Here is a 10,431-nt window from a genome sequence, read left to right on the forward strand (position 1 = left end):
TTTCAATATAATATTTAAAATTTTAGGCATATCTTTATAATCAATCAAAAAAAATATCTTTTTTTTCCAATTTTACTTTAAATAAATAAAAGCGATGAGAAATGACTCAAAGAAAAGAAATAGACCTGAAAATAAATATAAACTCATTTTTATATTTAAAATTATTTTTCTTTTTTCTTTTTATTTTTTTATTACTTTTTAACTCTATTTTACTTTGAACTTTTTTTTTTATCTAAGCGATTATTATTAATATTTATAAATGTTCAGTTATGAATATTATAATAGTCAATATTTATTAAATAATGTTATTGATTCTATATAACTAATAACTGAAGGTTATGAAATAAATAAAATTGAAAATTAAAATACAAATAATATATAGTTAAAAAACATATCAATTGCTATGAAATTCGTTGGATTTCACAAATCAAAGTGCAAGTTTAGAATTTGATTCACTTGACTTTATATTCGAAAAACATATTTTGTTAATTTAAAATTAGAACTCCCCTTTATTTATATATATATTGTGTCATTATACAAAAAGAAAATATGATATGTATTTCCATGATCTAAATGCATGCTTATGTAAATAATTGAATTTTTGAACTTTTAGTTAAATATTATTTTATTAAATCTCATCTCATTATGATTTTAGAGAAATATGTAATGTTTTATTGAGTTATTGTTAAATAAACTAATAAAAATAAACTTATAAAACTGATAATGCTTATGATTATGTTAAGTTACAAAAAGAAATACAATTCTACATTAAGTTATAAATACCAGCTTTTATTTTTTTTCTTTTACTGATCTTATTTTTAGGGTAATTTATTAAAATAAATAATTTATCTTTCAATTTTGTTAGAATAAACATTTTGCAAAATAGATATCAAAATGTATTTTTTTTCATAAATTACAAATGAACGTAAATCACTATCGGAGTCTCGCAGATTACGTTTCAAGCCAAACTGCACATAATCCACCGTAGGGATATCGCAGTTTGTGTGTGAATTGCAAACCTCTATATTTCGCTTTTGTATCTCCATTTTCTTGTTTTGCATTACCATGCATCACTATACCCCTGGCATTAATTTTCAGCGACTTTTTTTTATTATTTTGTTTCAATTTTATTAAAAGACCAATTTTTTGGGCCTGTGATGTTGCGTTTATTTATTTAGTTTTGTTTTTATTTTTTCTTAAGTTATGCCTTTTCTAACTATTGGCTCGTCTCATCGGCTAAGTTCTCTGTTATTTGATCAAGGGAGAATCTCAATGATGCTCCTGATTCTTACTTTAAGTTTAAGAATAATTTATTTTTATATAATATCAAATATGAAATAAATTACAATTTTAAAATAATTAATTGCATTTATATAGATCAACCATTAAAAAATAAGATTAATAAGTTAATCTAATAACTCTTTTAATTCAGGTAGTACGTACTTAGTATTAAATAAAAAAATTTAACAAATATACTTTTTCAATCCTAAATTTTAGAACTAAATTGACTATAAATTCAACACATGTATTTCATGTTTGATATTATATAAAAATAAATTGTTAACTTAATAAAAAAATTAAATAACTAAAACCGTACATGTAATAAAAATATAATTTGATATTTTAAAATATTAAAAAATATATTTTAAAAGTAGACCAGTTGAACATATTTTTTTTATTTTTAACATTTAAAAATAAGGTATCTTTTAAAAAAAATTTAAATGTAAAAAATTAAAAATAAAAATTATTTTTAAAAACTGAAAATAAAAAACAAAATCTAAACTTGTTCTTAACAATCTTCTTCTCTCTTTTTGTGAAACATCCAAACTTATTATTGTTTAAGTAGGAAGATTCAATATGATCATTCCTTATCCATCCTAATATTCTAATGGAAGTCATTTCGCTTGCGACAGTAGAAAAATGGCCGCTGCTCTATTTCGTAGGCGTCACATTTTGCAGGTGTCAGTGGGTAGATATAAAAAGATGATTTCAATCTCCAATTCGCAGGCATCATGACTGAAATGATGTGCAATTCCATTTTATTTTTAAAGAAATAATTATTTTATTTTATTTATTTATATATAAAAAAAGCAAAAACCACACCTTGGTCGTCAAGTGTCAGGGGACTTTCCACTGTTGAGATGTCAGACATGGATAAAACACTGAAGTTGATAAAAACTATGCTAAAGTTGAAGGTCTAGGTTGGAAAAATGTTCAACTGGAAGCAAAAAACACATATACATAGAAACCACGAGACCCCTACCATGGTTTCTAGCCATTTTGCATATCAACATAAACCGCAGTATGAATGTAGCGATTTATAGACGTTTGCAATTCACACACATACTGCGACACTCTTACCGCGGGTTATGTACAATTTGGCTTCGAACGTAATCTGCGAGACCCCTGTAGCGGTTTACGTTCATTTGTAAACTGTGGGTCCTCTGTCGCGGTTTACATACTTTATGAAAAAAATACATTTTGGTATCTATTTTGCAAAATGTGTATTTTAATAAAATTGGAAGTCAAATTATTTATTTTGGTAAATTGCCCTAATTTGTATTTAAAATTTTATATTTAAATAAAAATAATTATATTCAATCTATATTCAAGTATTTCATTAAAATTAATTTATATTTAAAATTTGTATTTATAAATAAATATTAAAATATATCACAAATATATCATTTTTTATTTGGTATATTAAAATGAAAATTCGAGATAAAGTAAAAACATAAAAATAAGGGCAATTTACTATAATAAATAAAATGGATACCAATTTTATCAGAATACACAAAATGAAAAAGTGATACCAAAATGCATTTTTCGCGTAATCTATGTAAACCGCGACATGGATCCCGCGGTTTACAGAATACACGTAATTCGTTATAGGGGTGTCGCTTATTACGTCCAAGAAGAACTGAACATAAACCACGACAGGGGTGTCGCGATTTACGTGTGGGCGTGAATTTTGCATAAACCGCGAGAGGGGTGTAGCGGTTTATGCATTACTATAAATACGTTGAAGGGTCTCGCGGATTACATTTGTGCTGGAAGAAAAAGTATTCTAGAGAGAGAAGTAGTGGTTTTCTAGAGAGAGGAATAGAGAGAAAAGTGGTTGAGCTGAGTTGAGATCGGACCCGGGATCATGGCAGAGGCACGTAGTCTATACAGGTTGAACGACATTGCGCACGTGACTGGGAGCATAAACAAAGAGGTTAGCATTATAATTTTTAGTTAATGTATTTTGTATAATGTTGTTCGTATTTTTCGTTGTTTTGGTTATTTTTACTTTCGTTATTGTTAGTTAATGTATTTAAATTTAGATTTAAATTATTATTTTAATCATAAGAATGTTATATTTCAATTATTATTTTTATCGTTTATGTCTTTCATTGAATTTTGTGATTAGAAAATAGGAAGTGTATGTTACCAGTTTAAACTTTAAAATTGTACTTATGTGGTAGATGACTATAAATTTTGTGACATGCTCCAGCCGACTAGGTGTATATATAGTGTTCTGAGGCAGCAGAACATGGCTTTGCATGACAGGATCATACCATATCTGGAGAAAGCCGGTTTGTACCACCTGGTGAGGCTCAACGTCAGGTGGTTCTGGCTGGATGACATGATTCAGGATGACAGATCCGGTGGCGACGGAGTCGGCCATGCCGATCATCGTGTCCGGCATGGCCGTCCTCAGCGTCGGGGTGGTTCATCAGGGGGCACATCTGCTGGTCCTGGTGATAGACCCGCTGAACATGCAACGACGGAGACCCAAGAAGTTTCGCTTACACATGTTTCCAGCTCCCATATATACCACGACATCCATGGCTAGATGTATAATGACCTGGCAGGTCTGACTTTCACGATAGATATAGACCACGAGGTTAGGAGCTCATAGTTCTATTTCGACTTTGCAGATCTCATCCGGGATGATGGCTCTTCACATTTTCAGCAGCAGACCCCACAGAATTAGGTGCCTGAGACCCAGCCCTAGATGGACGTTGTGCAGGAGTACCGCCCAGATATGGATGATATGCAACAGTACTAGCCGCAGATGTCTGACCCTCATGGATTCCAGCCCCAGCTACTTGTAGACCTGAATGAGCCTGCTGGCAATCCATATGACAGTTGGTTGGGCATGGGAGGGATACCTGCATCTGCATATGGCGTGGACATGCCGGTCGATCCTCCAGCACAGCAGCGCCAGAGGCCCACCAGAGTGAGACGGGCCACTCGATGCGGTATAGGGTCGCATTTCCTGGGCGCATTTGGACATGACTCTGCCGACAAGGATGAGGACAGGCAGGGGTTATAGCTTACTATTTTATGTTTTCATTGATGATACCTATGTATGTCGGAACCATGTACTTTTGTATTATATGTGTTTGTACTTAGTTTATTTCCATTGAATTAGGTGTATGTAATGTATGTTTTTAGTTAACCACACACTTTGTATTATGTTTATATAAATTGTATATTAATGCATAAACCGCTATACCCCTCTCGCGGTTTATGCAGAATTCACGCCCACACGTAAATCCCCTGTCGCGGTTTATGTTCAGTTCTTCTTGCACGTAATCCGCGACACCCCTATAGCGGATTACGTGTATTCTGTAAACCGCATGACCTCTATCGCGGTTTACATAGATTACGCAAAAAATACATTTTGGTATCACTTTACCATTATGTGTATTCTGGTAAAATTAGTTTTCATTTTATTTATTATAGTAAATTGCCCTATGAATTATTCAAATAATCTAATCAAATTTAATATTAAACAAAAAATAAAATAAAACTCATATGAATTTTTCTATATTTATTAAATTATAGGGTAAAGTATACTTTTTGTCCCTAAAGTTTGGCAAAAGTCTTAAAAATATCCATAAGTTTTATTTTATTTCAATTTTATCTCAAAAGTTTTCGATTTGAAACAAATATATCCTCGACGGCTAAATTTTCAAAAGATTTAAGATCAATTTAACAAGAGTGCATAAAAATTATGCTTGATTTGCTTGTGTCGAGGGGTTGTTCTTATGAAATTGTTGTTGAATTGGTCTTAATTTTTTTAAAAAATTAACCGGCAGGGATATATTTGATGCAAATCGAAAATTTCTAGAACAAAATTGAAATAAAATAAAACTTAGGGGTATTTTTTAAATTGTAGTCAAATTTCAAGGACTAAAAATATACTTTATCCTAAATTATAATATCGTGGACATAGTTTAAGGGCTTATTTGGATGAACTTCTAAGAATAGATTTTTTTTTGAGTTTTTTTTTTAAAGATGAAGTAAACGTAATTTTATGTTTGAGTATCTCATACAAAAAAGATCTTTTTATTTATCAGTTATGTTTGGATATAACAATATAAAAGTACTTTTTTTATTTATTACATGAAAATTTTTTTTTTAAAAAAAATCTTTTAAAAAAAAAGATGTAAACTACAACTTCTTAAAAAAGATATTTTTTATTTTTTAGTACTTTTATTTTTTACTACTAAAAATTTGTCAAACACACTAAAAAATAAATTTTTTTTTATCAAAATAATGATGCCTAACAACCATTAATACTTTAATCTAGTTTTATATAAAATTGATTGATTTTAATTTTACACGAGTTTTGTAATTTTGTTTCTGATCCAAGCAGACCCTCAACCAAAATCCCAAATGACATGGCAATTTCTGATCTGTGTGCCGTAGCCGCCATTGACGACAAAGAACCAGAGCTAAGCTACAGCTTGGACCCTGAAACGGTGTCGTTTTCTCTACCGTAAAATTCGCAGCTTTGGCATATTCCGTGTAAAAAAGATGAGGTCTTCTTTGGAGACGATCAACATCGCTGCAAGTACTCAGAAGCTTGAAGTTGATAATCGAATTTCTCTTCGTTTCTACTATCGGATTGCAGATAATATCCTCAAACAGGTATTTCTCTTTCTCTTCTGTTCTTCAAAGGCGTTATTATCTTCAAGTAGGAAGGAATTGTGGATACTCGTAGTTGGTGATGCTTGGCTTCAACTTGTTGATAAAAATCGATGCTTTAGCTGGTTTTGTGCTGTTTAGATGAATATAAGCATACCCTTTATTCGATATGAGGTCTAATTTAGATTCCTGGTATGGATTTTGTAGCGATCCATCGTTTGCACTGAAAATTGGTGTCAATTCCCTGACGTTTTGTGTCATAGTTGATGGCAGTTATTTGTTCACTTTCTAGTGGTGTTGAATAACTGTGAAATGTGCAACCTAGTATTTGACTCATTGGGTGACTATTCTTTCTTAGTCAATGGCTATTTGCTTATTTTGGAGTTGTAAAATATCTTGTGTTTTACTAAGCAAATAGCCATTATCTAAGCAAGAATGAGAGAGAGAGAGATTGGAATTTTCACCAGTTAATTGCTAATTGTGAAATACATATATCATCTGCTCACCTGTTGCATTTAGAATTTCTAAGTTTAGTAGGATATATACCAGTTAATAGGTATTCTCTTTATATCTGGAAACATTACTGCGGAAATTATATTTAATTTCTTGTTACTTTGTTCTGCATGCTTTCTCAGCTCCAAATATTTTTTTTTTTTATTGCAGGCAGATATCTTTCGTGCTGAGAATAATATTGTTGATTTATATATCATGCTGCTAAGATTTTCTAGGTAATAGAAGTTCTTGTCGTGATATCGTGTGCTATCATCACTTTGGATGGTTTAAACTTTAAATACATTGCTTTATTATTATTATTCAATATATATAATTTTTTTCCATACTGCATTGAGTGTCTTTCTGTTTGGTTTGGTTAGCCTGGTCTCTGAGACAATTCCATGTCACCGAGACTATAGAACATCTCCACAAAGCAAGAAAGTATCATTAAGAAAGGTTAACATTTTAACGCTTGTCTTTTAGTTAAAATGTTTTAGACATTGTTGGATGTAACCTGATTTTCAAACTCTTGCTATAGAGATTGTTAAATTCTATGAATGAACTGGAGAAGTTGAAACCACTGGTACGACAGAAGATCATTGAGTTTAACAGCAGGCAAGCATATCAACACAATGGGTGGGAAAAAAATCATTCAAATAGTTTGATGCATTTCTCTCCAATGAAAAAGGAAACCTTGCCTAGTTACGGTCTAATAAAGGTAAAATTGTGAGAGAATTTGTACTGAAGGTTGTAGCCTATCAGTGATAATCCAACAATTAGATCTTATGTTTGAACACATCTTTTTCTGTTTATGGGCTCCCCACCTCTCCTTGGAAATTTACTTTGTTTCCATAAGTTGGTATGTATGTGACCAGGAAGTCAGACCAAGAGCTGGAGAGTTTGTCTCCGAGGGATCAAGGGGTCAGCCTTTTTCTTATGCAAAGCCTATTGACGAGAAAATGAGACGATTGTAAGTATTGAACTCTTCTTCCATGTGTAATTGGGCTCCTTAACGCATAATCAGTACTGCATATATAATTTGTACTTGCTTTCCACAGACATGAACTTATTTGATGGTTTTGATTGGATAGCTATCCTTTGATTGTCACATGAGACTTGTGCATATGAAATTGGATAGAGATACATGTAATTTGATTCGTAATCCTTGCAATTGTGCTCTTGTTTTGTAGATCTCTAACTCTCCCACGTCCAACAGATGAAACTCTCTCTAGACATTCGATTCTTGGTCCCAGTGGGCTTAACGGGCAGTGGCTACCACCTATAAGTGATAAACGGGTATGTTAGCATTTAGCTATGTCTTTCAACTCTATTAAAAGAAAGTCATCCTGAGGTTGATTTCTAATCCAAAGACTTTGGTTTCTAAACAATCATCCTGGGTGTAGGTCAGGTATCCATCCAACATTGATCTCTCACCAATTGAAATTCCAAGGTTGTGGCACTATTTTATTCTATTTTGCCTTTCTTCGTTTTTTGACTTTACAATTGTTTCGTGTTATGCATCTCATCTCAGCTTTTGTAAAATACTAAAGTTTATTTCAAGAAAATTTCAGCAAATGGGTCTATTTGGTTTTAACTTTTGAGGTTTGGATTCCATACACGATGCACCGCTGCGCTGGTTTATCTGTTTAAATTGATATACTAACTCCATTTTGTCCTATTGGATTCTGTATCTAAACTACCAGCCTACAACAAGATTTGGAAGATGGATCTCAGAAGAAAAAAGATAATAGCGCTGTAGAACACAATAATTTGGATATGAATTCCAGTCTTACTCAAACTGAGGACTGCCAGGCTCAGCATGCTGATGAACCTCCTTCTCTTATCTCTTTTGAAGAAGTAACAGAAATCACTCCTCAAATAGAAGTTATAAGACAGCCTTCTCCGCCGCCTGTACTTGCTGAAGTACAAGATTTGGTTCCTCCAGTTTCACATCAGGTGAATGATGTGGAATGTAAGATAGAGACCACATCATCAGATAATTTCCTTTGTGGCGAGTCTCCTCTGCAACTACACATTGTGAGAGATAATAAGATTTTATCATTAATCTTTGGTGAATTCTTCTTTTGGTTTGGAAATTCTTCCACTCTTTCTAATGATTGTTTCTATTTGCAGTCAACTGCTATGATGGAAACTTTTATGAAGTTTGCAAAATCAAATACTAAAAAGAATTTGGAGACTTGTGGAATTCTTGCAGGTTTGCTTGTAAGTGATCCCATTTTTGGCTTAAAGTAACATTCAAGAATTGGTGAAAACAAGTGATCACAGTTCTGTAGGTTCTAAATTTTTCATCAATGTTGTTGGTCTTATCCTTGGATTTGTCTCTCTTAGCTTATGCTTTATTTCAATAATGAACCATTGACTATTATTTTGCAAATACACTTGATGCAGAAAAATAGAAAATTTTATATTACGGCTCTAATAATCCCAAAGCAAGAGGCTACGTCAAGTTCTGTAAGAACTCGTTCACAAAGCTTTTGGGAAATTATTATTATTATTGTTATTGTTATTATTATTATTATTATTATTATTATTATTATTGAGCAGTGTCAAGCCACAAATGAAGAAGAAATATTTGAAGCACAGGATAAGAGATCACTTTTCCCACTTGGATGGATCCATGTGAGTTTTCAGTTTTCTGCTACTGGAGCAGTAATGCTTATGCTCGAACCTTTTGACTTATTTATAGCCTCATTTGTCTCATATGTTAATTCTGAATTGGCAGACACATCCTACACAATCTTGTTTCATGTCATCCATTGATGTACACACCCATTATTCATATCAGGTGAGTTCATGAGGTTTCTTGAAAGAGAAAGTATAGGGAATTAATTTTTAGTTTGCCAACATTAGCCAATTTCTTTTCTAATTCTAGAAATTCTCATTTTCTGGAGGATTTAGGGTTGAAGTTTATGATTTAAGATTTAGAATCTAAGATAAACAAAATAATTTTAAAAAATTTGGCTAATGTTGGTGGAAAAAAGTTGGCTTCCTAGTATTATTCTGAGAGAATTGTTATTTCACTCGATCAATATACCCGAGAGCTTCATGTATGTTTGATAGTTCTTTTGTCGTAACTTATTCGAATTGGAATGCTTTCTCCTTAGATTATGCTGCCAGAAGCTGTTGCAATAGTCATGGCACCAACTGACAGTTCAAGGTAATGTTGCATCTCAAACCGAATATTTTTTTGTCCGAGGATGATTAGTCTCTCACTTTCGATGACTACGTCGTGTGGATGCACAGAAAACATGGCATATTTAGGTTGACAAGCCCGGGTGGCATGTCGGTGATCAGACAGTGCCCGCAGCGTGGTTTTCATCCGCACAATCCGCCGCCGGATGGTGGTCCCATCTACGATACATGTACAGATGTTTACATGAATCCTGATTTGAATTTTGATGTCATTGATCTACGATGATTATTGAAAAAAACCGGTTTGTTAAAAAAAAGTGTCCTGCCATGCCAATTGTTCATATAACCATACTTAAATAGGTTTTATAATTAGACTTAAACCATTAGAGCAGCCTTGCTGCTTTATATTCTTTGCTTATTTTGTAACTATTGACCAGCTTGCCTGTTTGGCCATTTATTCTGTATTCCATTCGTGGCGATTTCATCAAATCTAGTTAATACACTGACTCTGATTGTTATCTTACTTCCATGTTCCATTACTATATTCAGCGTGGTAGTTAAAAGAGTTTTGAGAACCCTACTATAAAAAAATAAAAGGTAGTATCTCACGCGCAGTTATTTTTATGTAAAGTTGATAGTTGAGAGTCGTTAGATAATTTGACATATTTGACTAAGATTTTGTTTGGGAAGGTCCATAAGTGGCTTCTTTTTAAATTTTTACCTATGAAAAGTTATAGGGTTAATGTTTGATATAATTTTTAAAATTAAGTTATAGTTTTTTAAGAAGTTATTTAAAGTGCTATAAAAAAATTAAAAAAATTAAATTTTTTTGTAATAAAAATTTTTATCAATTTTTTTAAATAA

At 32.1% G+C, this 10,431-nt stretch overlaps 1 protein-coding gene across 1 annotated transcript; it reads left to right on the forward strand.

Moving 5' to 3' along the window:
- Nucleotides 1–5,626: 5,626 nt before the first annotated feature.
- LOC107478754 (AMSH-like ubiquitin thioesterase 1) lies at nt 5,627–10,090 on the forward strand. The gene is made up of 14 exons (XM_016098883.3): nt 5,627–5,925; nt 6,586–6,650; nt 6,795–6,870; nt 6,953–7,132; nt 7,290–7,384; nt 7,605–7,710; nt 7,818–7,864; nt 8,118–8,451; nt 8,548–8,637; nt 8,824–8,886; nt 8,980–9,054; nt 9,158–9,220; nt 9,540–9,592; nt 9,679–10,090. Exons 1-14 carry the CDS (start codon nt 5,812–5,814, stop codon nt 9,851–9,853), a joined length of 1,536 nt encoding a protein of 511 aa, XP_015954369.1. The 5' UTR covers nt 5,627–5,811; the 3' UTR covers nt 9,854–10,090.
- Nucleotides 10,091–10,431: the final 341 nt, after the last annotated feature.

Source organism: Arachis duranensis, chromosome 3, assembly GCF_000817695.3.
Source record: "Arachis duranensis cultivar V14167 chromosome 3, aradu.V14167.gnm2.J7QH, whole genome shotgun sequence".
In the NCBI taxonomy this organism is placed as follows: Eukaryota; Viridiplantae; Streptophyta; class Magnoliopsida; order Fabales; family Fabaceae; genus Arachis; species Arachis duranensis.